Source organism: Symphalangus syndactylus, chromosome 24 (assembly GCF_028878055.3).
Source record: "Symphalangus syndactylus isolate Jambi chromosome 24, NHGRI_mSymSyn1-v2.1_pri, whole genome shotgun sequence".
Classification (NCBI taxonomy): domain Eukaryota; kingdom Metazoa; phylum Chordata; class Mammalia; order Primates; family Hylobatidae; genus Symphalangus; species Symphalangus syndactylus.
In genome coordinates this window covers 35,676,861-35,704,076 of record NC_072446.2, presented here as the reverse complement: position 1 = coordinate 35,704,076, position 27,216 = coordinate 35,676,861, and the positions used below count along the sequence as shown (strand labels likewise).

The 27,216-nt window shown below is 54.0% G+C and overlaps 1 protein-coding gene across 1 annotated transcript in view; it reads right to left on the bottom strand.

Annotated features, from left to right (window-relative positions):
- The window catches only part of MTCL2 (microtubule crosslinking factor 2), an 87,572-nt gene extending 70,845 nt beyond the window's left edge, over positions 1-16,727 (bottom strand). Inside the window, exon 1 of the mRNA XM_055265134.2 lies at positions 15,115-16,727. Within this exon, the coding sequence (XP_055121109.2) occupies positions 15,115-16,608 (1,494 nt within the window). The 5' untranslated portion in view covers positions 16,609-16,727. The remainder of the gene's footprint in view (positions 1-15,114) is intronic.
- Positions 16,728-27,216: the final 10,489 nt, after the last annotated feature.

Below are 27,216 nucleotides of genomic sequence, written 5' to 3'. Positions count from 1 at the left end.
ACTCTGAAATCTATGGTCCGTTGTGCTGGTAATTTTAGGTTGTATTTGTCTGTTTTCATGTCAATCTTCTCCAAGAGCTAGGGAGAAGGGCAGGGGCTGGTTTGTGTCTAGTCCTCAGCATCACCCAGGGCAGGCCATGGCACAGAGCAGGTACCTGTCACTGTCTATGGGTAGATGTAGGAATTAAAGAATGAGTATGGGGCCAGGCATGGTGGCTCACGCCTGTAATCGCAACACTTTGCGGGGGCCAAAGAGGGAGGATCCCTTGAGCTCAGGAGTTCGAGACCAGCCTGGACAACATAGCGAGACCCCATCTCTACAAAAAAATTAAAAATTAGCCAGGCATGGTGCTGCGCACCTGTAGCCTCAGACACTCAGGAGGCTGCAACAGGAGGATCACTTGAGCTTGGGAGGTTGAGGCTGCAATAAGCAAGGATTGCACCACTATACTCCAGCCTGAGTGACACAGAGAGAGTCTGACTCAAAAAAAAAAAGAGTATAGCTTCTGTCCTGCCCAGTCCACAACTCCCGGCCAGCTGCAAAGAGTTAGGAAGACAGGAGTTCAAGACCAGCCTTGGCAACATAGTGAGTCTCCGTCTCTACAAAAAAATAAAAAATTTAAAAAACTTAGCTGGGCATGTGCCTGTAGTCCCCAGCTACTCAGGAGACTGAGGCAGGAGGTACACTTGAGCCCAGGAGTTCCAGGCTGCTGTGGGCCATGACTGCACCACTGCACTCCAGGCTAGGTGACAGAGTGAGACCCCTGTCTCTAAATAAAAATGAGAGACGGAGAGCCTGGGCAGATCAGAACTGGTCTCAGATCCCTATGCCACTCAAGGAGGGTAGGCAGGGTCTGTCTACACAGGGAACCTCCTGCTCACCCACCCACTCCCTGCCCACAAAGTGTATCTCTGTCCACCCCCTGCCAAACCATGAGCTCAGCTTGCAGGAAGCAGCCTCTCAGAGGCACAAACCTGCTCCCCTCGATGGACTGATTCCCAAGAATCCTGGGAGAATTGTCCAGGAAGAGCCTCTTGGCCCCGGCTGGGCCGGACAGCCAAACATGAGCTCACACTACTGCTAATAATAGCAAGATTTTGCACAGCAGCAGAGGGCTTCACAGTTTACAAAGACATTCCATCTGAATCATCTCACAGATCCTCACTGAACACCCTCCCCCCCCCCAGTAAGGAAAGACAGGAACCATCATCCACGTTCTACAGATGAAGAACTTCAGAGAAGCACAGGGAAGGTGGGTCCTGCCCAAGCACACGCAAACGGGTAGGGGGAGGGGGTGAGACCTCCAGGCAGGACTCAAACTCCAACCACTGACTTCAAGATCTTTCCTTGGAACCAGAACTCAGGGAGTCCATGAACTTGGAAAATCACATCTTCCTTTTCACTGACCTCTAAGTAAAATGTAGCATTTCCTTCTATTCTGGGCCTATGAACAAATCATCATTATATGAGTAATACCTGTGACTTTGCCACCAAAAAAAATCACAGATATTTTCATATAACAGTTGCTACAAAAATGTCAAAATATTATTTACACTCATCAGTAGTTTGAAATTATGCTAGTTAGATCTGTCACCAGAATTTATGAGTTAATAAGCAGATATATTACTACGTTGTAAATTAAAAATACTTTAATAACTGTGTTTCAATATAGTTGGTTTCCTTTTTTTTTTTTTTTTTGAGACGGAGTTTCACTCTTGTTACCCAGGCTGGAGTGCAATGGTGCAATCTCAGCTCACTGCAACCTCTGCCTCTGGGGTTCAAACGATTCTCCCACCTCAGTCTCCCGGAGTAGCTGGGATTACAGGCATGCAGCACCACGCGTGGCTAATTTTTCTATTTGTAGTAGAGATGGGGTTTCGCCTTGTTAGACAGTCCAGTCTCGAACTCCTGACAGGTAATCCACCCGCCTCGGCCTCCCAAAGTGCTGGGATTACAGGCATGAGCCACCGCGCACCCAGCCAAAGTAAGATATAACTTTAAATGTTTAAAATGAAATACAGGCGGGAGAAGCAGAGCTCCACTTTCAAATGACACTTCTTACTTATTTTATTTTTTGAGACAGGGTCCCTCTGTGTCACCCAGGCTGGAGTGCAGTGGCTTGATCACAGCTCACTGCAGCCTTGACCTCTTGGGCTAAAGTCATCCTCCCACTTCAGCCTCCTGAGTAGCTGGGACTACAGGCACACACCACTATGCCTGGCTGAATGTTGTATTTTTTGTAGAGAGGGGGTCTTCCTTTAGTGCCCAGGCTGGTAAATCACACTTTGAGTGTTCTAAGAAAGATTACTTTCTATGAGAAACCCATGCAGATATAAAATGATTTACCTTTGTACACTGAGGACATCGGGGAGAAGTTTAGATTTGGGGCCCACTGGAACCTTTGCACGTGGCTCCAGATGCATGGCTATGATGGAATTGGCCTGCAGCAGCTGGTGAGCTGTGGGGCTCGAGGTGAAAGTGACCAAACACCAGGACCCTCTGCAGAAACACAAGTGGCAGCGTATGGTCTGAACCCAGCAACAGCTCCCAGCTGGGAGGACAGGGAGAGCACCAAAGGGACATGAGGCCCCCGAAGGCAGGAGCAGGTTGCCTCTCGCCAGCCACGAAGGAAGAGACTTCCAGAGTAGAAGTCCCTCAGCTACCTCCCACCCAAGAGTCAGCCCCTAGTGTCCCTGGGGAACTCTGATATGACCCCTACAGACCATATTCTAGCAACTCTAGATATGCCAAGGCTGGCTCAGGGGCGGGGAGCTGGAATCTGAGCCCACCCACTCCCATGGGACTCTGTACTGCCTGGGCCTCCTACTCCACACCTGTTTCCCACCTCAAAAGCCACCTCCAGCAGAGCACAGTGTTTCACACCTGTAATCCCAGCACTTTGGGAGGCTGAGACAGATGGATTACTTGAGGTCAGGACTTCGAGACCAGCCTGGCCAACATGGCGAAACCCTGTCTCTATAAAAATACAAAAAATTAGCCGGGTGTGGTGGTACACCCCTGTAATCCCAGCTGCTCAGGAGGCTGAGGCAGGAGAACTGCTTGAACCCAGGAGGTGGAGGTTACAGTGAGCCGAGATGGCACCACTATACTCCGGCCGGGACGACAGAATGAGACTGTGTCTGACAAAAAAAAAAAAAAAAAAAAAGCCACCTCCACCAAGAAGCCTCCCTGACTGTCCCAGGGCACAGCCCTTTTGTTTGAACAATTAGTGAGTGCCTATGGTGGGCGAGACCCATCACCAAATTATTGGATTTAATCCTTATGATGGTCACTCTGCTCCCGACTAATTTGTTCTCCATTCAGTACAGTGAGTGATTTTTTCTAAAACCATGTTTAAAATGTGGTTAGAACTGTTTAAAATTTTCTCCTGTTTAAAATTCTCCAATGATCAGCAAAACCTGGGAATCACCCAAATGTCCCTCAGCTGGTGAATGATAAACTGTGGTACGTCCACACAATAGAATACTACTCAGCGATGAAAAGGAAAGAACTGCTGACACCTGCAACATGGAGGAAGCTCACATGCAGGAAGCTTAGGGAAGGAAGCCAGACTGAGTAGGCTACACACTGTATGAGTATATTTTTGACACTCTGGCAACGGCAAGGCTCTAGGGACAGAAAACAGTCCCAGTGGTTGTCACGGTCTGAAATCGAGAGAGGAACTGACCTCACAGGGCAAAATCTGGGGTGTGAAGGAACTGTTCCATATCTTGGTTGTGGTGGTGGCTACAGAACTGGATGCATTTGCCAAAATTCATTTTATTGTATAAATGTGTACAATATATTATACAGTATATTATATATATTTGTACAGTACATTGTATATATTTGTACAATATATTGTACAAATAAGTACAGTATATTGTATATATTTGTACAATATATTGTACAATATATTGTATATATATACCCAGTACACCTGACCTAAAACCCCAAAAAGCAAAAAGCAAAGCAAAACAAAACCTCCAGTGACTTTTCATCACATACAAAAGAAAACCCAAATCCCATCGTACAGCATACAGGCCCTGCCTGGCCTAAGCCCGTCCACTTCTCCATCTTCATCTCCCTCGACTCCTCCTCTCACTGGCAACACAGCAGCCACTTGAGTCTTAGGCAACCAGCAGCCACCTCACCTGTCCCACCTCAAAGCCTTTGGCCTTGCAGTTCCCTCTGCCTGGATTTCTCTGCCCCCTATCTCTGCCCTGCTGGCTTGCCTTCTGCCTCAAGTCTCCACTGAAATGCCACCTCCTCTGAGAAGGCTTCCATGCTCCTCCAGGCCCATTACGTCGATCTTAACCCCTTGTTTCTTTCTTGGCATACATCATAGGCTTATTTGTGATACTCAGCGTTTTATTTGTCCGTTTGCCTGCAGAATGTCAGTCTCTACCACTGGGATGTGATGTCAGGAGGACAGAGCCCAGCACCGTGCCTGGGACACACAGATCAACAAAGAGGTGCTGAATGAATACACAGGCCCTCAGAGGAGAAGAGAATCCCCCGTTCTACTCCCCTACAGAAAACCACTTCTAGTCAGCGCTCCTGTGTTTGAATCTAATTCCTTGATTCTGTGAAACTAATGCCCATGGGTGCTTCAGACCCCAGTGGTGGGGCTCAAATCCCAGCCCACAGCCTTGCCAGATTCCAAACCTTACCCAAATGTACCACCTCCTCCCCAGGTTCAGGGGCCCAACAAGCCCTCAGATGGGCAGACCAACCCAGAAGAATATGACAGAGCTGAGCTGAGAGGCCCAGAACCTTCACTCTGCAAGGCAGCAACCACGCTACAGAGGAACGGGAGCCTCAGCCTGGCCCGCCTGCTCCCATACTGCCCTGGCCACCACGTTCCCTCCCTCAGGCCGAGGCCTGGGCTGCCTCCCATCTGCCATCCTGGCTCTGGGCCACTCGTCTCCCGCCCGGGCCCAGGCCACTCACCCCAGCCCCGGGAGGGCTGCCCTGTGGAGTGGGCCAGCAGTGGCCACAGGGGCGGCATGCCAGCCCCACCCAAGAGGCCAGGGCAGCCATCTGCCATCCCTTCTGCCGGTCCCCCAGGAATCTGTCAAGGCTCCAGATGAGATCATCGCACTTGGACCCCAAAAAAGGGTATGCAAAAAACTCCGCAGAGCTCCACTTCTCAGCCCAAATGCAAACACTCTGGGCACAGCAGCAGGGGAGGGAAACCAAAGACTCCATCCCTTCATACCCAGGGACAGAGAGGCCTCGAGAAGGACAGAGGACAATCCCACAGTCCCTGGAGGGGATAGCACTGAGTGGGAGGGGGGACTGTGGGCACCTGTCTCCCACCCCAGAGCTCAATCTAGCTTAGCATCCTTGCGAAGAAGCTAGGGTCCAGTTTTCAGGAAGTTGCATGAAAGGTCCTGATGAGGCCAGGCATGGTGGCTCACACCTGTAATCCTAGCACTTTGGGAGGCTGAGGTGGGTGGATCACATGAGGTCAGGAGTTCGAGATCAGCCTGGCCAACATGGTGAAACCCCATCTCTACTAAAAATACAAAAATTAGCCAGACATGGCGGCACATGCCTGTAGTCCCAGCTACTCGGGAAGCTGAGGCAGGAGAATCACTTGAACCCAGGAGACGGAGGTTGCAGTGAGCCGAGATCATGCCACTGCACTCCAGCCTGGGTGACAGAGTGAGACTTCGTCTCCAAAAAAAAAAAAAAAAAAAGGTCCCAGGGAAAGAAGGCCAGGACACCCAGCCTGGCATCGCCGTGCCACACAATGTCCCCACTCCAGCCAACATGGAGGCTGCCTGGCCCTGGAGACCCACCATGTCCTGCTCCTCTGGTTGGGAATAATGAGGGAAGACTGGGGCCTGGACCCGCCTCTCCAATGGCAAGAAATAAGAGATGTTCCCTGTGCACTCCCCATCCCCGCCAGGCAGTGCACATTCTCTCACTGTAGCCCGAGTAATCCCTGATGGGAGAGGAACCTCACAGAGGCCAAGTATGTTGCCCAGGGTCACACACTAAGTGGCACAGCCAGGATTCAGGTCCAGCTGGAGCTCCTATAAGCTGGACTAGACAGTCTTATAATGAACGATGGTGACGATAACAATAGCTAACATTGACAAGCGTTTAATGCGTTCCAGACACCGGACTGAGACAGAAAAGCCATTATCTCTTGCTCAGTGATGATCCTTAGAGGCAGGCGCTATTATTATCTTATCCCCATTTCACAGACGAGCAAACGGAGACCCAGGAAGATGAGGTCTACGTAGCCAATCAGGAGTGAGCCTCCCAGATCCGTCTGGTACAGCTCTGCACTGGAGACTACAGATGCTCTATCAGGGAGGGGTGTGTGTGTGTGTGTGTGTGTGTGTGTGTGTGGTGGTTGTTGTTGGTAAGAGACCACTGCCCACCGAGGCCACATCTGGCTTGTCACTGCTGTCACTCTCCCATTCAAGGCCTTACCTGGCAGAGAAGGGAGACATCCACAGGCCCTCCGGCCTCTGGGACATTCGTGTCAGGAAGCGCCTGACAGTTTCTTCCCATCCTTTCCATGTGAACAGGAAGGAAGCCAGCATTTGGACCTGGATGTGTTTAAAACAACCCCCAAACACCCTCTGGGCTGCAGTGAAATCTCTTAACTCAGAGCAGGGGTCTGAGGTCTTTAGGGATAGAAGGCAAGGCTCCCAAGAGAGTGGCCCAAGGCCACACAGCCTGAAGCTCCAGGACACCCCAGCACTTCACACCCCTGCCATTCCCCCTGCCTGGCATCCTGGAGAGAAGCACAAGACCCCAGGCTTGCCTCTTGCCACTTACAGGCTGCATGACCTCTAACAAGCCCCTTAACCTCTCTGGGCCTTAGTTTCTCCCTTTGTAAAAGGAAGGAGCTAATTACCCTGGAAGGTCCCTGCCCTCATGCAGGGCAAGGTGGGGTGGTGATGGCATGAAACCTATCATTACCCCGTTAATAATCTAATCACCATTGTGGTAAATGCCCCAAAGGAAGCTCCAGGGAGCTCCCAAGGTGTCTGACACAGGAGCCTGACCTGGGGAGCTGCTGCTGGGGCGGAGTGCTCTAAGGTGGAGGAAGAAACCAAGGGAAAGAGCCAGGAACTGCAAGCACAAAGGTCCGATGGGAAGAGCACGGGACAGAGGCCGGGGTGTGTCCAGCACCCGTAGAGCTTGGGTGGGGCAGGGGTGGATGAGGCTGCGGGAGGCAGGACCACACAGGCTGCTCCACCGTGGGGCAGGGTCAAGGAGAGGCGGGGAGGGGAGAGGCTGGTGCAACTGACTCGAACCCAGAAGATCCAAAGCAGGCGTGGGCCCCAACCAGAGTAAAGATGTTCAGCTGATCCGGCCTAGCTAGGGAACCCCAGAATTTTTTTCATAGAGGCTGAGCTTTCCTCGTGGCTCAGGCAATGAGAGATGGTTCACCTCCATTTGAGAATGAGGGGCCGCCAAAGGTGTTCTTCCATTAGCAAATGTGTATCACCAGTTACTAAGCTGGAGGCACTAGCCTGGGCCATTCAGGGAAGAGTGACACAACGCCGTGGGGGAGGGAAGGGGGGACACAGACAGGGAGATATGTTTGGGGGTGCCCAAAATGCAGTGCAGCTCTGTGCATACCACTCAGACTGATGCCCCAAGCCAACACCCACAGAGGGACACCCAGAGCCAAGCACGGCCCATCATCAAGGACCCAGCTTAACCTGGGGTCACGGGGGTCACACCAGAGCCAGATATAACAGGCAAGCGCCAAGCGCTGTTAGGTCCTTCCCAGGAGCCAGACCTGGCTAATGGGACCCGCACATGCACGCTTTCTCTTACGGAACCCTCACGGCAACACGCGGGGCAAGGACATCCACATCCCCATTCTACAGATGATGAGACTGAGGCTCAGAAAGGGAAAGCTCAGAAAGGAAGAGGCAGAGCTGGGATTCGAGCCCAGTCAGCTTGGCTCCAGATCACAGTGCTCTCTTCCAACCACCCTGGACCTCAGAGAAGGAAGGGCTGGCCTGCTGCTCCCACCCGCTCTGACCCCCTGCTGTGCTTCACTTCCATAAAGCAGGTAGATGAAGTGCTGACTGAGGCCTCCAGTGATGCCAGGGTCAGCCTGGCATGGAGCACCCCAGCTCCAAGTTCCTTCCGGCACCAAGGGGAGTGAAGGTGACCACGGATGAGGTTATGCATGTGGGGACCAGGGGAATGACCTCAGTGAAAACCTTGGCTGCTGGGCGGGCCCCTGCTTGAACTTAGCTGCGCCCATTCCCTAGGGGACTCTCTCTGCCCCGGAGGCTATGCAGGACATGGGGCCTCCTCCCCTCCTCTGTGCCAGGATGGTGCTAGGTGCACAGAACATCTGAGCTGTCAGTCTCCCAAGTGCCCCGCTAGAAAGGATCACATCCCCATTTTACAGGAGGAAGACGGAGGCTTGAGGGGCTTGCGCAGGGACAGCATGCACAGGGAGGAGATGACACAGTGAGGTTTGGCTCCAGACTTCACTCCAGAGGTGGAGTTTGCCCCGAGACAACACAGCCTGGCTCTCCTCCCTCCCCAGGCCTCTCCACCAGGGCAGGCCTCAGGCCCAGGGCTGCAGACACATAAAAGGAGGTGGCTGCAGCTTTGCTGCAACAAGACCATTCCCAGCAAGCTGCTCCCTTGGCTTGGCATTCAGTGCCCTTCCCAAGCCAGCCCAACTCCCCTTCCCAGACTCTCCCCATCCCTGCCAGCTCCCACCACTCCCTCCAGCTTTTCCGTTTCAAGCCTGTGGTCCACCTCCAGGCCCTGCCTACTGCCTTTCACTTCGTTGTACACATATTTATTGAGCCCCTACAACGTGGCAGGCACTGTTCTAAGAGCTGGGCACAGAGACAGCCACTTGAGGCTAACTCCCCAGCTCCAAGGTCACCTCCTCCTCCAGGAAGCCTGCCAAGCCCCTCCTCTGAGCTCCCATACCTCCTCTAGCCACCTCTACCCTGGCCTCCATCATTCCCCAGCCAGAACGGGGCACCCTTTTACAGATGGGAGTGGCGTGGCCCTCTGCAGCCCCCAGCAAGGGAACAGGAGGAGAAGGGGGAGATAGGGCCAGCAGGAAATTCCAAGGAGATTAGAAGGGAGTTGCCCCCGGGCAGTGTTTCTTCTGTGGGCAGCTCGACAATCGGTCCACTTCACTCAGCCCCACTGGCCCTGGGCCCAGGAGCTGGGCATCAGGGACCTGGGGGACTTCAGTGCAGCTTCTTCTGACTTCAAGACCTACCAGCCCCCATCCACCCACCACCCAGGATCCCAAGACCCCCAACTCCAGAAGGTTATAAAGTCAAGACCCTGGCCACACTCCTGTGTTCCCAGCAGCCTTGTGGAAGGAAGCCTAGTGAGCCACTGAAAACAGTAGTAGTTTGTACACATTAGCTCCAGGGAGACACAGACCAGGATTTCCTGTTTCTGTGTGTGGATGAAATGTCACAGCGTGTGTGTGTGTGTGTGTGTGTGTGTGTGTCTAGGTTCCCCAGTTTGAGAGCCTCTGGCTCCTGTTGGCAAATGCTACATGCCTAATGTTTGCATGCCAGACTGTGCTGTGTCCCTGCTGATGTGCATGTGACTGCGTGTGCTAATCTGTGTGTAAATGTCTGCATGGGAGTCCCCTTGGTGGGTGTCTGTAAGCCTCGGGTAGGTGTGCAAGTCTCTGCTGCTCTCTTTGTAGAAGAGGCAGGGGAGGTACCCGGGTGGTGAGCTTGTGCCTGGGCCAGCCTGGCAAGGGTAGATGTGTAGACTTCTGTGGATGCTAGTGTGTGTGTATAATGTCTGTGTGGGTTTGTGTCTCCACCTAAATGTGTACTTCTGATGAGTCTGAGTGTGTCTGCAGGATGTCAGTCTGTCTCTGGGACATATCTGGGTGTGTCTGGGGGTGTAAGATGTGTATATGAGAATGTGTTTCTGATGTGGGGGTTGCAGCCAGGTCTGAGCCTCCGTTGTGTCTGGTGATGTGTGGGTGTGATGGAGGGTGTGATGGAACGGGAGTTGTGTAGCTGCATGGGTTTGTGCACTTCTCTGACTGAGAATCCTCTCTAATATGTCTGGAGGCGTGCTTCTGAAAGCATCCAACACCAGCGAGTCACTGGATGGGTCTGTGAGACGTGTGCGAGTGGCTGTGTGTCTCTGAGCTTGAGCTGTGAACAGTATATGTGCATTTGTATGTGCAAGACAGAGTGTGCCCAGGGACATAGGCTGCGCCCCAGGGAGGCTGCGGCTGGGACTCAAGAGTAAGGAGCAGCCAAGAGCTTTGCTGACTGTGGTGACCTCCTCTCCTCCACCCAGTGACAGACTGGAGTCCTCCCCCTGTAGCTACTGGGAGCCAAGAAGAGAAGAGCTACATGCAAAAGCCTACTACATGGCCACTGGGTCCAGACACCCAGCACAGGGCCTGGTACCCAGGAGCCACTGGGGAAATATGTGTTGAATGAATGAATGCCTGCCTGGAGGAACAGATAAGGGAACGGCAATGACTCGGTGGGAGACACTAACACTCACTGTGCACTCCATCTGCGTCCTCACACTGAAAAGGGTCCTCACGGCCCTGGGCGGGCATGCTTGTCCCCCATGTTACAGAAGAAGGAACAATCTCACACACATGCACACACAAACATCCTCCACTAACCCCCACCCCCCCAGGCTCCGGGCCCCCAGCATGCCTTAGCCTAGAGCCTGGCCCATGACAAGATTCCTCTCACCAACTGTGTCCCAGCCTAGACACGCTAGTTAGCAACCAAAAGCTCACTGCTCTGGTCACACTGCAGAAAGAACAGGCCCAGAGTTAGACCAACCTGGGTTGGAATCCTGGCTATGTAATTTAGAGCCTCCATTTACCGATCTGTAAAATGGCAAGCAGGGATGGATTAGGTGCTTCCTCCAGGCCCTTCTGAGCTGACATCTAGACTGGCTGCACTTCACTCACATCTAATCACCAAGGAGGGAGCCCACAGACACACAGCAGGGAAGGTGATCACACCTTTCCGTTCTCCCTGGAGCAGCTACTGATGTATTAACATTCTAAAACTAAGGAAATCCACCCTCCTGCATTCTCCCAGTTCCTCCAAGAATGAAGACACAGACATCCTGTCTGCCCATTGGCTATGAATAATAACAATTCCCCAGGCCACTTGGGATTTCACTGCTTGCAAAACGTTTTCTTGTCTATTCACACTTCCCTGATTCCTGATGAAAATCGTATGAGATTGTCCAGGCAGGTTCCATCACCTTTACTTACTGTTTTTTTTGAGACAGAGTTTCACTCTGTTGCCCAGGCTAGACTGCAGTGGCGTGATCTCGGATCACTGCAACCTCCGCCTCCCAGGGTCAAGTGATTCTCCTGCCTCAGCCTCCTGAGTAGCTGGGATTACAGGCACACACCACCACGCCTGGGTAATTTTTGTATTTTTAGTACAGATGGGGTTTCGCCATGTTGGCCAGACTGGTTTCGAACTCCTGACCTCAGATGATCCACCCGTCTTGGCCTCCCAAAGTGCTGGGATTACAGGCGTGAGTCACTGCGCCTGGCCCCATCACCTTTATTATACAGACGAGAAAAAAAAGCAGCTCAGAGAAGCCAGGTAACTTGCCCATGGTCACACAGTAAACGGGAGAGTCAAGTTTCAAAGTCAGGTCTTCAGGCTCCAACTCTCAGATTCCTCCAACCACACCCAGTGGGCTCCTACATGTTCTGGCCACATGGTACGTGCTTAACGGTTAGTGGTGATGAAAGGCTGGAAGACCTCAGATCACCGGGTCTTTGAAGGTCACAGGTGACATGTCTGCTCCGCAGCTAAAGCTGCATCTTAGAATTCTGGAACCTCAGTAGTTAATAACCTTCAGACTTCCTTGGCTAGAAGGGACCCAAGGTCAGGCAGCTCAACTGCAGCCACCACATCAATCTCCCTCTGAACCCTTCTCAGGCAATCATTCCACAAACCCACTATCTTTATCCAAGCATGCAAGGTCATCCCGCCTCTCTCTGAATAATTAAAGTGACAGTGAGCTCACTACCTTCTCTGTAGAAGCTCCTTCTATCTTCTCACTGGGAGAGAGTTGCCCGATTTATGCTTTCCTCACTTGGACCCCAGAGCAGACCACATCAGACTGGAGATCACAGTCCTTTGCAGTTGACAGTTCCCAGTGACCCCTACAAGGGGGAGGTAAGCCTGAGCAGGGCCACCCACCAGATGTGGTGGGACCTCCTTCAACTCTGCTCCTGCAGGTGACATACTGGGGATTTGGAGTCCTTTCCCTTGCACTCAGTTTCTGCATCTTAGAGGCAAAGTAGTCCAGAAAGGCAGAAAACACACCAAGAGTCTAACACACGCTTACTCCAAGCCCTGGCAGCCTAGTGACCCAGCTCTGGGACCCGGAGCAAGTCTCTTCCCCACTCTGGCCACAGTTTTCCCACCTGTGGAATAAACAACACAACACCTCCAGTAATAACCCCTCTGTTTATGGTCCACATTCAGTCTCTGGATTTTGACCCTGCCTCTGTGAGGCTGGCGGCTGGGATAAACAGATATCCAGAGAAGTGAAGGGGCTAACCCAAATGTACACAGTGAGAAGTGGCATGGGCTGGCCTTGCTCTCCTCTCTTACCCACACTCCTTCCCCCTCTCTGGCCTTAGCGCTGTTCTTGAACTCAACGAGCATTCCAATTTCCCTTAGCCTGAAATCTTCTTACTCCAGCCCCTCAATCAGTTGGCTCCACGGCATCCTGCAGCTCTCAGCCTCCCTGTGCACCCCAGCCCCCTCCTTCGTGTGCTCCTGGCAAACTGTCTTCTTCACCCTCATTATGATCTGTGTTGTGATTTCTTGTATGACTATCGTTTAATTCTGGTCTCCCCCAAAGCTCTATGACAACAGACACCTCATCCTCCCTTGTCCACGGCTATATCCCAGATCTGCCCTAGCACACGGCAGGTTCTAAATAAACAGCTGCCGAATGAACCAATGAGGGGCCAGGAGAAAGAGCCCAGCCTGCCTTGGGTGATAAAGAGGATCTATTCTGCCCTCACAGAATCCACAAGAGAACAGGCTGGGTGCACATGGAAATGTGTCCCGTGCCTCTGACAAGAGCAGTGATCAGAGGTTTACTACATATCAGGTGCTCTAATGGTGTCTGCAGGAATCAGCTCATTTAACCCTTGAGGTTGGAAAGCGTGTTACTGTCCCATTTTTACAAATGAGAAAGCAAAGGTCCAGGGCCTTTAAGTAACTTGCCAAAGATCACGCAGTCAGGAAGCGACAGACCCCAGATCCAATAGCAGCACGAAGCCTGAGCCACTGAATGAATGGTGGAAATTACGGCTCCATGCTGGCCCAAACATGGGATGTCCCCAGCTGGGCCCTGGCCCCTGTGAGATCCCGGGCTCAACCCCCAGCCTCCTGGGACTGTTTTCCCCTTTAAACAGTCATGGGTGCCTCAAACGGACTTTGGGTCAGAGCCTGATGACTTCCTGGGATGGACAGGAGCCCATGGGGATGGATGCCTAGGAGCCCTGAAGCAAAGCTCTGCAACCCATCCCCCTTCACCAGAGTGAGTAGCAGGAACCAGGAGGCAGGGGTGAGGAGCTCAGAGTTTCGGTTAAGGCCAATTCAGGCAGCACTCACTGGAAGCAACTCAGAGCACCAAGAGGGCAGGAGCAAAAGACCCTTGTCCTGGCTCGTCGCCTCCCTCCTCCTCCTCACCTTCCACTTGCCCTCTCCTTACCACCGGCTTCTGAAGACTCAAAGAGCCGACTGAACTCCCAGTTGCCAACACCGAACCGGGCCCTTGGGAAGACATCCTCCCATTTAACAGATGAGGAGACTGAGGCCTGGCTTGGGGAAAGGTGTCTCTTGATTCAGACAGACCTTGTCCTTCCATACTACAAGCATTTACAGAACTCAGGCTGGAGAGCAGATCCCGGGGAAAATGGGGAGACAGAGACATAGTTGAGCAAGACACCGACACTTTAATGAGGGAGAAGCCCATTTAGCCAGAAGAGCCACAAGGAAAAGTTAAAAGCTAAGTGCTGCAGGGCAGACATAAACCAGCAGCATGCTGTGAGCTCCACAGCCAGGGGCACTCTGGGTGTTGTGCCAGGCCATCATCCACTGACAAGAGTCGGCAACATTTCAGCCTCCTCCAAAACCGTGCCCAGCCGGCGGCAGGAGAGCTCAGGAAGCTTCCAGCCTCCCAGGGAGAGGTCAACACGTGCAAGCTGGGCTGTCCCTAAAGCTGCCATGGCACCCGGAAGCGTGCAGATGGAGCCTGGCTGGCACCCAGTAGGTACTCATGTCCACTGAAAAAGCAAAGGCAAAGCCTGCTGTCCGGGGGAAGCCCTAGGGTCCCCACATGGCCACAGGGAAGTCCTGTTCCAGGTGGGCAGTTGCCCTCCTCTCACTGGGAACACGGAAAGGCATTGGCTACGAGGGGCCAATGGGGCTGCTGTGTGCACAAGGTCTGCCCCAGGGAGGGCAAAAGACACTGGAAGCTGCCTCTGAACCGGTTCTCCCACGACATCATCCTCCAGGCTGTGGGACCGTTAGGCTGGGCGGAAGTGGACTCCAGCCAAGGGGATGTTCCCAGATGTCATGCTTTCAAACTGGACCCGCCCAGAAAGGCAGGCAGAGACAGGCCTGCGCCCGGGAAAGCCCCGGGTAACGACTCAGGATGGCATTCAGGCCTTTCCTGGGCAGGAGATGGCCACAGGTTTCTCTGGCGGCGGTGTCCACCAATCCCATCCCAAGAAGGAGAGCCTGGGCGTGGAGGTTCTGGGCAGCTGAAGGCAGAGATCCATCCCTTCCCTGGCTACCCACCCCTACCTCAGCAACGCCTCCCAGAACGCTCCAAAGCTTTCTCAAGTCCCCGCTCCCAGGCTAGGGCCCTGTAGCCAGTTCCACGGTCTTTTTCAGGAGCGCGCTTCCCAAATAAAGTTGGGGGGGGGCGGGGGAATGAGGGAGCCCCAGATCCACCTCAGAGTGGTCCCCAGAGGGCTTGGGCCCCTTTCTCCAGATTGTTCAGTGGGAAGGAGGGCCGGCTGGTGCCTCAGGCCCGCGGGACTGTGACAGCCGGCGACCCCTGCGGCCTCCCTTTCTACCCAGGCGCCCCCACCTTGAGATAGTCGTTCTCCGAGCGCAGCTCCTCCAGCTCCCGCACCAAGCCGCTGGGCCCGCAGTCCAGCATCTCCTCGGTGAGGTCGGAGAAGGCAAGCGAGGCGCTGAGCGGCAAGCGGCTGCTGCCCACCGATGACGCGGCCACCGACGGCTCGTCCGGGGAGGTGGGCGGCCTCGGGGTCTGCTGTGCGGAAGGCGCGGCCTGGGCCGGCTGCCCCGTACGGACCTCCGCCGGGCCCCCGGACGCGGACTCGGCGTCGCTGCTCAGCGCCAGCTCCAGGCCCAACAGGCGCGCCTCCTCCGACGCGCAGTCCGACACCTCCGAGCTGCTATCCGTGAGGCTGGGGGGCGGCGGTGGCGGTCGCAGCCCCGCACCCGGGCGCGGACGGCCCTTGGCACGGACCCCGGTGCGGACCCCGGCCACCCGCGCCCCCGCGCCCCGCGCCCCGGGAGCCACTGCGCGCCCCTTCTTGTCCGGCCGTGCGGAGGACGCGGCGCTGCAAGCGACTGCTGCGCCCGGGCCTGGGCCGCGGCGGCCCTTAGCCAGCGACCAGCCGGCCACGTCTTTGGGCCGGGCCGGCGACGGCGCGCGGTGGCTCTTTTTCCTCTCCGGGGCAGACGCGGGTGCAGGCGCGGACTGGGGACCGCAGCCCCGGACCGGGGGCTCGGCCGCCGGCGCTTCCATCGCGGCCTCCCTCGGCCTCAGCGAGCTGCGCGCATGGCCCAGGCCCGCCCGGCTTCGACGTCCCTGGGGAGGGACCCGGCGCGGCTCCGGCCGCTCGGGCTGCGGCTGCTCTTGGCCCACCTCGGCCCCGACACCGCGTCCCCGCCCCAAGCCCCGCCGCGCGGTCTCTCCGCTGCTCTGGGCTCGGAGAGTGCGGCCCGACCGCCTCCAGGCGCCCCGGCTCCGGCTGCGGCTCCGCCCGGCGCCCGCCCCCTCGGCCTCGCCGCGCCCCGGGGGCGCGCCTGGGCCCCCGCCGCCCGCACGCCGATCGCTCCCTCGGGCTCCGAGTCCGGCTGCGGCCCGGGCCCCGGCTCCGCCCGGCGCGGCCCGCCCCCCGCGCAGCCCCGCCAGCTCCCCGCCCCGCCGCCTCGGCTCGGGGGCGCGCGGTTCCGCGAACAAAAGGCGGACGCGGCGAGAGCGGCAGGGAGGGACGCAGGCAGGGAGCGAGGGAGGGATCTGCGAGGCAACAGCGACCCCCTCGAGGGTCAGGCGGGCGCGGGCAGCCGCGGCCCGGGCTCCCTCCTCCTCCGCTCCGCCGCCTCCTCCCCTGCCCGCTCGGGGAACGCACCCGGCGGAGGCGCCGCTGCGCCCGGCGTCCAGGCAGGGCCCGCGAGAGCGGAGGGAGCCGGGACTCCCAGGCTGAGGCCGGGTGGACCTCAGTTCGCAGGAGCCCGCATCCATGCACGCCCAGCGCCTCGCCCCTCGCCCCGTGCCGAGCGTGCGCGAACTCCGCCCCCTCAGCCGGCACCGCCGGAGCCGCGATCCCATCGCACAGATGCGTAAACTGAAGCCTAGGTTGCACGCGCCAAGCTCACGGTCTAGGTGGCACCGATGGGGCCCAAAGCTCACACCTCCCGGGCGCGCTCGGGCTCCCCCTGCCTCAGCTTCCCTCTCCTGGCATAGGGACCGTGAAGCCCTGTGTGCATGCCTGGCTCGCGCACCTTGATCGGCGGATATTTCTCCCCATGCGCCCCCGACCCGGGTTTCAGGCTCTGTACGGCTAAAATGGAAGCGACCGCGGTGGCTCATGCCTGTAATCCCCGCACTCTGGGAGGCCGAGGCGGGTGGATCACGATGTCAGGAGTTCGAGACCAGCCTGACCAACATGATGAAACCCCGTCTCTACTAAAAATACAAAAATTAGCCGGGCGTGGTAGCGCGTGCCTGTAACCCCAGCTACTCGGGAAGCTGAGGCAGGAGAATCGCTTGAACCCGGGAGGCAGAGGTTGCAGTGAGCCGAGATCGCGCCATTGCACTCCAGCCTGGGTGGCAGAGCTAGACTCCATCTCAAAAAAATAAACAAATAAATAAAAATAAAAATAAAATGGAGGCGACCTATTACGAGATGTCAGCCTAGCGGATGCTTTGGAAGGCGGTTTTGGCCCCGGTGGGGGCTGGCATGGGCTGGGACGGTTGCCCTGACCCCACACGTCCCCTCCAGGAGCAGTGCAGGACTTGAGCTCTGATGGGCGTGTTTTCTTTCCTCCCGGGCGTCTGGGCGTCTCCTTGGCTCCTGGCCGTGTTGATTTTCCCGTGTCTCTCACACCTTCCCCAGCCCCCACGCCGCCTGGCCGCTACGCCCCCATCCCTGAGCCACCGCAGGGCAGAGCTGGATTGAGTCCTTTGCCCCACAGATGGACCCTCGTCCTTAGGGTGCCCCACACCCCTTGCCACCAGAAGGGCAGGGATGTTTTTGCCCCTTTACAGCCTCTTCCTCCTCCTATTCTCTCCTCCCTCTCCCATTTATCCCCTGCTCTTTTTTCCTCCTTCTTCTCCCATCTTTCCCCTTCCTTTCCTCCCTCCTTTTCCAAGTCTTCCTTTTCCCCCTCTTTCCCCTCTTCTTCCTCCTGCCAATTTTCTCCTTCTTCTTCCTCCCCCAATTCCCTTCCTTCACCTCTGCACCTGCCTGTGACACAGCAGGCACCAGGTCCACTTCTTTGTCTCTGTCCCACCTCCCCCACACGCAGTGAATACACTCCTGGGGCATCCCCTCTCTCCAGAGGCATGACTTCATCTGGATCCAGGTGTGTGAGTGCTCCTCCACCCCAACGCTAGGTGCCCTCCGTACGGCCAAGTGAGGAGCAGGCACTCAGCAGGCTTTTGGCAAACACTCCCGCAAGGGCATCCCCACCCCCTCCTGGCAAGACACCAGCTCCCCTCACCCCCCACTGACTGTCCACAAACCCTGTTTGCACAGGCGTCAGGTACACTGAGGGACACAGTGGTGGGCATGTCAGTGCCTGACCTCATGGAGCACACAGTGTGTGTTGGGGGGGACCACAAAAGACTCAGCACAAACAGGGTGGCATGGCGTGGCATGGGGGCAGGAGTGCTGGAGAAGGATGTGGGAGCCGCAGGCTAGTGACCCAGGGCAGGCCTTCCCACATTCCGGGTCTCAGAGTCCCCAGCTGCTCTGGTCTAATGTAACAGATGACAGGGTCCATCCAGCTCAGATGCCCCTGGCTCTAGTAGGCTGCATCTAGTCTGGCACAGAAAGATGCTGTGAAGCTCTTGGAAAGTGTGTCCTCTCTCTGTGCTTCAGTTTCTCCCCCTATGCAGAACATAGGCTTGGAGGTATTGGGTGGTGTGAATGCAGGGACATAGCAGACCAGGCTGCCTCAGCCACTCCTGACACACCCTTGGTCACATCAGCAGTCCTGAGATTAGAGTGGCCTGCATCTCTCTTCTAGGGCAGGGGTCTGAGTCCTGGCTCTATCACCTGTCTTCTCTGGGCCCAACACTCATGGCTGGCCAGGGAGGGGCCTGTGGGTCCCCATGTGCCCCCGACCCGGGTTTCAGGCTCTGTACTGCTAAAATGGAAGCGACCCGTAGCTAGGCGCAGTGGCTCATGCCTGTAATCCCAGCACTTTGGGAGGCCGAGGCGGGTGGATCATGAGGTCAGGAGTTCTTTGGATTTGGGGAGTCAAGAATCTACATTGCAGACCCAGGGAAGCCTTGACAACAACAGGGCCCTGGTGGGGAGGGACTAGGTGGGGCCGACGTAGGGGCTCTGGACTCAGGGTCAGTTTAGACCAGGGATACCACAAAGGAGATGAGACTTGTTGAGAGTCCAGAACTAGCTACATTGTAGACGGGGTGACCATCCTTGCGCCGGCACATCCTGCAGCTGTGTGATGTGTGGCCTCTTCCTGTGTGCCGGGCTCTGTGCTCCACATTTCAGTAAAGGATCTCCAAAAGGTGAAGATACTTCTTGTGACTGATTAATATTTTCCAAAGGGTATATCTCATCCCAATTGCTCTTCTTACAATGTGACATTGATGCTCCTCCATTTGAGCGGCACGTGTGTGTGGCACGTGTGTGGGGGCACTGTGTGCCCCCACCTTGAATCTCAGCAGATCTTGTGACTGCCTCAACCAACAGAGTATGGCAGAAGTGTTCATCTGTGACTTCCAAGGTTAGGTCATAAAAAGCAACATGGATTCCACCCAGCTTGCTTCTCTCTCTCTCTCTCTCTGGCCACTCACCCACCATGATGGGAGGAAGCCCAGGCCTCATGGGGAGACCGCATGAAGATGATCTAGCCAACAACTCCAGCTCTGGTCCCCACTAACCACCAGACATGTGAGAGAGTGAGCCTGCAGATGATTCAGCCCCCAGGCTTGGAGCCGCCCCAGTGGACAAGTGGAGCAGAAATGAGCTGTCTCACCAATCCTGCCCAAACTGCAAAACAAATATTGTTGTTTTCGGCCACTAAGTTTTGGGGTCATTTGTTACATAACACTGGGTAGCTGGAATGTGTGACCAAGGTCACACAGCTTGGAAGTAGAAGGGCTGGGATTGACTTGAACCCAGGGCTGCCCAATTCCAGAGCCTGTTGTGGTACCCTATTGGGCTGCGAAGTGCCCAGAGCAGGCACACAGTGTGTGTTGCAGAAAGCGCTACTCAAAAAAGACTGAAGCATTACATTGTAAGAATTATAGAACATAAGAAGTGAAGATGCTGATTACCCAAGTGGAAAAACGGTTTCATTTCTCCCATTCAAGCTGCTAAATTGACCAACATGATGAAAACTGAATGGAGACTCACTCCTGGAAAGCTTCCAAGAGGAGGTGTGTTTTTTTTCTTTTAAACTAAAGTTGTTTTGTTTTGTTTTGTTTTTTCATTATACAAATTAAAAAAACAGCAACTGGCTATGGGAAAATTAGAGGAATCAGTCAGGAAACCTTGTTAAATAGGGGAGTCAGGAAGGCCTCTCGGAGGAGGCAGCCTTTTTTGTTTTTGTTTTTTGTTTGAGATGGAGCCTGGCTTTGTTGCCAGGCTGGAGTGCAGTGGCGCAATCTTGGCTCACTCCAACCTCTGCCTCCTGGGTTCAAGCGATTCTCCTGCCTCAGCCTCCTGCATAGCTGGGATTACAGGCATGCGCCACCATGCCCAGCTAATTTTTGTATTTTTAGTAGAGACGGGGTTTCACCATGTTGGCCAGGCTGGTCTCGATATCCTGACCTTCTGATCCGCCCATCTTGGCCTCCCAAAGTGTTGGGATTACAGGCGTGAGCCACTGCACCCAGCCGGGGAGGCAGCCTTTAAACTGAGTTATTTTATTTATTTATTTACTTATTTTTGAGACAGAGCTGTCGCCCAGGCTGGAGTGCAGTGACGTGATCTTGGCTCACTGCAAGCTCCACCTCCCGGGTCCACGCCATTCTCCTGCCTCAGCCTCCAGAGTAGCTGGGACTACAGGCGCCTGCCACCACACCCGGCTAATTTTTTTGTATTTTTAGTAGAGACAGGGTTTCACTGTGTTAGCCAGGACGGTCTTGATCTCCTGACCTTGTGATCCAGCCGCCTCAGCCTCCCAAAGTGCTGGGATTACAGGCGTAAGCCACTGTGCCTGGCCTAAGCTGAGTTATTCAAGGAGCCACTGAATGGTTAGTTAGGGCCTTATTTTTTATTTTTTATTTTTTTGAGACAGAGTGTTGCTCAGGCTGGAGTACTGTGGTGTGATCTTGGCTCACTGCAACCTCCACCTCCCAGGTTCAAGCAATTCTCTTGTCTCAGCCCCCTGAGTAGTTGGGATTACAGGCACCCACCACCACACCTGGCTAATTTTTTTTGTATTTTTAGTAGAGATGGAGTTTGACTATGTTGACCAGGGTGGTCTCGAACTCCTGACCTCAAGATCCGCCTGCCTTGGCCTCCCAAAGTGCTGGGATTACAGGTGTGAGCCACCACGCCCAACTGCTGCTTTTTCTTTTTTCTTTCTTTTTTTTTTTGAGACAGAGTCTCACTCCGTTGCCCAGGCTGGAGTGCAGTTGCACGATCTCAGCTCACTGCAACCTCCACCTCCCAAACTCAAGTGATTCTCCTGCCTCAGCCTCCCGAGTAGCTGGGATTACAGATGTGTGCCACCATGCCTAGCTAATTTTTTTTTTTTTTTTTTGAGACAGAGTCTCACTCTGCCGCCCAGGCTAGAGTGCAGTGATGCCATCTCAGTTCACTGCAACCTCCGCCTCCTGGGTTCAAGCAATTCTCCTGCCTCAGCCTCCCAAGTAGCTAGGACTACAGGTGCCCGCCATCATGCCCGGCTAACTTTTGCATTTTTAGTAGAGACAGGATTTCACGGTGTTGGGCAGGCTGGTCTCAAACTCCTGACCTTAAGTGATCCACCCACCTCGACCTCCCAAAGTGCTGGGATTACAGTTATGAGCCCCCGTGCGTGGCGCACTTCTGTTTTCTCAATGAAGAATGCAGTTGCCAGCCATTCAAGAGTAAGACAAAGAAGAGATCTCAGAGAGTGAAAATCAAACCTTCCGGGACATGTCAGGGAGTGTCTGGTCATCTTATACTCACCTGAGGTTCAAAGGGGAGCCAGTCAGCCCAGTGAACACCGAGTGCATTCCCTTTTAGTCATTTTCTCTTTGTTAATTTCAAGTTTATTTTGCATAGCTGAAATCTTAGTGCCTATGCAATTTTGTATCCTGCTTTTTTCATTTAACAGGGTAGCAGAAGCATATCCCCACATATTTATAACACATTTATAAGCTCTTTGCAAACATCACTTTCCATACTTAGAAATAATCCACTGGGCTGGGCTTGGTGGCTCACGCCTGTAATCCCAGCATTTTGGGAGACTGAGGCGGGCGGATCAGAAGGTCAGGAGATCGAGACCATGCTGGCTAACACGGTGAAACCCCGTCTCTAATAAAAATACAAAAAGATTAGCCAGGCGTGGTGGCGGGTGCCTGTAGTACCAGCTGCTTGGGAGGCTGAGGCAGGAGAATGGCATGGACCCGGGAGGCGGAGCTTGCAGTGAATCGAGATTGAGCCACTGCACTCCAGCCTGGGCGACAGAGCAAGACTCCGTCTCAAAAAAAAAAAAAAAAAAAAAAAAGAAAGAAAGAAATAATCCCTTCCACGGTGGCCCATGCCTGTAATCCCAGCACTTTGGTAGGCCGAGGCGGGCAGATCACCTGAGGTTGGGAGTTCAAGACCAGCCTGACCAACCTGGAGAAACCCCGTCTCTACTAAAAATACAAAATTAGCCGGGCGTGGTGGTGCATATGCCTGTAATCCCAGCTACTCGGGAGGCTAAGGCAGGAGAATTGCTTGAACCCGGGAGGCGGAGGTTGTGATGAGCCGAGATCACGCCATTGCACTCCAGCCTGGGCAATAAGAGTAAAACTCTGTCAAAAAAAAAAAAAAAAAACCACAGAAATAATTCACTGAATGGATGATGTTCCATGAATCACTTCACCTTTCCCCCTTTTATTGGACACTTAAATTTTTTCCTGGATGACTATTGCAGTTCTGAAAGAGGCAGCATGAGGTCTGGTCGAGAAGAATGGAGAAGGCAAATTGCTAGTGGCAGTGGCAGTGCCTACAGTCCCAGCTATTTGAGAGGCTGAGGCAAGACAATGGCTTGAGCCCCGGAGTTCTGGGCGAGAGTGTGCTATGCTGATTTGGTGTCTGCACTAAGTTTAGCTTCAGCATGGTGACCTCCCCCAGAGCAGGGACCACTAGGTTGCCCAAGGAGGAGTGAACTGGCCCAGGTCATAAATAGCAGATCAAAACTCCCATGCTGGACCAGGTGCAGTGGCTCATGCCTGTAATCCCAGCACTTTGGGAGCCCAAGGCAGGTGGATCACTTGAGGTCAGGAGTTCGAGACCAGCCTGACCAACGTGGCGAAACCCTGTCTCTACTAAAAAAATGCAAATTAGCTGGGCATGGTGGCACAGGCCTGTAGTCCCAGCTATTTGGGGGGCTGAGGCAGGAGAATCGCTTGAACCCAGGAGGCAGTGGTTGCTGTGAGTCAAGATCAAGCTGCTGCACTCCAGCCTGGGTGACAGAAGGAGACTCTGTCCAAAAAAAAAAAAAAAATTTAAAATAGGCTGAGTGCAGTGGCTCATACCTGTAACGTCAATACTGGAGACTGAGGTGGGAGGCTCACTTGAGACCAGGAGTTCAAGACCAGCCTTGGCAATATAGTGAGACTCCATCTCTACAAAAATAAATAAATAAATAAATAAAATTAGCAGAGCATGATGGCGCATGCCTGTAACAGGTGCTAGCTACTCAGGAGGCTGAGGCAAGAGGATTGAGCCCAGGAGATCGGCTGCACTGAGCTATGATCATGTTACTGTACTCCAGGCTGAGTAACAGAGCAAGACCCTGTCTCAAATATAAAGTAAGATTAATAAATAAATAAAATAAAGATATAAAGATATAAAAAGAAGGTAAACTTCAAGGCAGAGTCCAGACATCTGTCAGGCCCTCTGGTATCTGGAATTCCATCATAGAAGTTTTTTGTTGCTGTTTTTCTTTTTGTTTTTTTTGAGACAGAGTCTTGCTCTGTTGCCCAGGCTTGTGTGCAGTGGCACAATCTCAGCTCACTGCAACCTTTGCCTCCTGGGTTCAAGCAAGTATCCTGCCTCAACCTCCCAAGTAGCTGGGACTACAGGCGTGTACCACTACAACCAGCTAAATTTTTTTGTATTTTTAGTAGAGGTGGGGTTTCGCCATGTTGGCCAGGTTGGTCTTGAACTCATGACCTCAAGCAATCCACCTGCCTCGGCCTCCCAACGTACTAGGATTATAGGCATGAGCCACTGCGCCTAGCCTTTTTTTTTTTTTTTTTTTTGAGTCAAAGAGTCTTGCTCTGTTGCTCAGGCTGGAGTGCAGTGGTGCAATCTCTGCTCACTGCAACCCCCACCTCCTGGGTTCAGGCAATTCTCCTGCCTCAGCCTCCCAAGGAGCTGGGACTACAGGCGCCCGCCACCACACTCTGCTAAAATTTTTTTTTTGTATCTTTAGTAGAAATGGGGTTTCGCCTTGTTGGCCAGGCTGGTCTTGAACTCCTGACCTCAGGTGATCTGCCCACGTCAGCCTCTCAAAGTGCTGGATTTACAGGCATGAGCCACCGTGCCCAGCCTCCATCACGGAAGCTTTCTAGCAGCCGGTTGTGTGGCGGTTGATGTTCTTGCCAGATCACACATTGAGTTTTCCTGACAGTGAGGACAAAGAATGGGACAGCAAGGCAAACTCCATTGGCTTCTCAAAGTGCTCAGTGGTTCAGGTGTTGAGCTTGGAGGAGGGGTGGCAAGAAGTGCTAGGCATGTGATCCCCAAGCCATTTACAGCTTAAACACACACTGCAACAGCCATGTTTGAGGTGGCAACAGGGCCCTTCGCTTACTTGTTTTCCCCATAATACACATCCTTTTGGCATCCCACACTTCCCGGAGGGAACACTGTTCCAGGACACCCGGCCACGAGCAGGGCATCTGGGGACCCAGGTCCTCTCCACCAAGCCCAGCAGAACAGGGTCTCTTTCAGCTGTGAGAAGACAGCACAAGCCACCTGTGAAACGGTGGGCTCACCCACCTAACAGGCCGGTGACCTGGGCACATTCCCCAGGGGATTACCACCCCAGGGTCAGGCTATTGAAGCCCCTTCTAGCTTTGAAGTTCTGTAAGTCAACAACAGAGCAGTCATCGAGATCTTACTGTGAGCTGGGGACAGAGAAGTAGCCCCTTCTTCAATGGAGCGTCTACTGTATGCCAAACATGGCTTCCTGTGTGTGACCTCACCTAATGTCACCACAGTCCAGTGAGAAACGTCCTCATCTCATCTGAGATGAAACCAGCAGGGGCCGAGCCTGTTGGCCCCGGAGCACAGGGTGACTGACGGAGAACCCCACAACCTCACCCTTTCCTGTAGTGTTTGTAGATGACAGATTTTATTTTCCTTTATTTTTGAGACAGGGTCTCACTCTGTTGCCCAGGCTGGAGTGCAGTGATGTGATTTTGGCTCATTGCAGCCTCGACTTTCCCAGGCTCAGGTGATCTTCCCGTCTCAGCCTCCCGAGTAGCTGGGACTACAGGCATGTGCCACCACACCTGGCTAATTTAAAAAAATTTTTTTTTTTTGAGACGGAGTCTCGCTCTGTCGCCCAGGCTGGAGTACAGTGGAGCAATCTCGGCTCACTGCAAGCTCCGCCTCCCGGGTTCACGCCATTCTCCTGCCTCAGCCTCTCCGAGTAGCTGGGACTACAGGCGCCCGCCACCACGCCCGGCTAATTTTTTGTATTTTTAGTAGAGACGGGGTTTCACCGTGGTCTCGATCTGCTGACCTCGTGATCCGCCCGCCTCGGCCTCCCAAAGTGCTGGGATTACAAGCGTGAGCCACCGCGCCCGGCCAAATTTTTTAAATTTTTTGTAGAGATGGAGTTGCGCCATGTTGTCCAGGCTGTTCTCAAACCCCTGGGCTCAAGCGATCCTCCCACCTGGGACTCCCCAAATCCTAGGATTACGGGTGTGAGCCACCGTGCCCAGCCACATTGCAGATCTTAATCTCAAGGGAATGGTCTTCAGTGGTGGGCATCAAGCACCAGGACCTGGCATCTGGCAGCTGTGGTGAGAGGCTTCAGGAGAGCCAAGGTGCCTGGTATCCCCACCTCTTTGGGCCGTTGGGGGCAGAGCTGGGGGCCAGAGGGATGATAAGATCTTGTTTGTGTGTGTTTGTGGGATTTGAGTTTCTGATGTATCATAATCACTGCCAGGCCTTCCCAGCTGGAACCAGAGCGGGCACAGAGCCAGGGCTTGCCGCCCTCTGGGCAGATATAAGAGCTAGGGAGGAGAGCCTGGAGCCGGAGCTGGGGCAGAGGGGCCAGCCACCTACCCCGGGACCAGGGATCGGAGCTAAAGCTGCCGCAGACAGACCACCATGTGGGCAGGGTCAGTGCCGGGTGTGGCCCCCTCCCTGGGGATCAGAGAGATACGATAAAGGCAGGGTGAGTACATCCTTCCACAGCGCCCCTATTTCCCTTCTCCCTCTGAGCTCCTCACCCTGCAACTGACCAAGGGACTGCCTGTCCCAGAGGCACCCAGGTGGAGGCTGAGGGGCCACTTGTCAGGGATTCGAGCCCTAGCCTCTCGAAGAGTCAGTGTGGGGGGATTGTAATAAGTATTGCCACTCACCCAGCACCCACAAACAACATAAAGTACTGTTATCTCACCAAACTGAGGTCAGGAGGTCGGATGCCTGGCTTAGCACCCTAGCTCTCTAGGCTTTATCTCCATTTACGCTTACAACAGCCCTGATGTAGATGTAGATATTAATATTTACAGGTGAGGTGACTGAAGCACAGAGATGTAAAGTAATTTCCCCAAGGCCACACAGCAAAGTGGCAAAACCAGGATTTGAACTCCCTGACTCCAGAACTTGTCCTCTTAACCGCCGTCCTACACTCATGTGACTGTGATGAGTTCCTTCCCTTTTCTAAAAGGCAGTTTCCTTATCTCTAGTCCGAGGGTCATAAGGTTTGATGACCAGAAAGATATTACCTTGAGCTTCCCTAAAAGTGCTTGGACATGGGTCAACTTTAAGCACCTGGGGAACCTTGTTGGAAACACTTATCAAGAACTATGTGTATGGCCTTTGATCCAGCATTCAACTTTTGAAATTTATCATAAAGGATACAATCAGATTTATGAACAACGTTCATTGCAGTTTTGCTAATAATTAGAGAAAATTAGAAGTAAACAAAATGTCCAACAGTAGGGGGAATAAATTATGAATGTCATGTGATGAAATAATATGCAGCCACTCGAGGAATCATGCACTCCAAGAGCATAGGGTATCTTGGAGAATTCTCGATTGTTGTTAGTAGAAAAAGTACTTTATAAAACTGTGTGTAGGCCAGGCGCGGTGGCTCACGCTTGTAATCCCAGCACTTTGAGAGGCCGAGGTGGGTGGATCATGAGGTCAGCAGATCGAGATCACGGTGAAACCCCGTCTCTACTAAATATACAAAAAAATAGCCGGGCGTGGTGGCGGGCGCCTGTAGTCCCAGCTACTCGGGAGGCTGAGGCAGGAGAATGGCGTGAACCCGGGAGGCGGAGCTTGCAGTGAGCCGA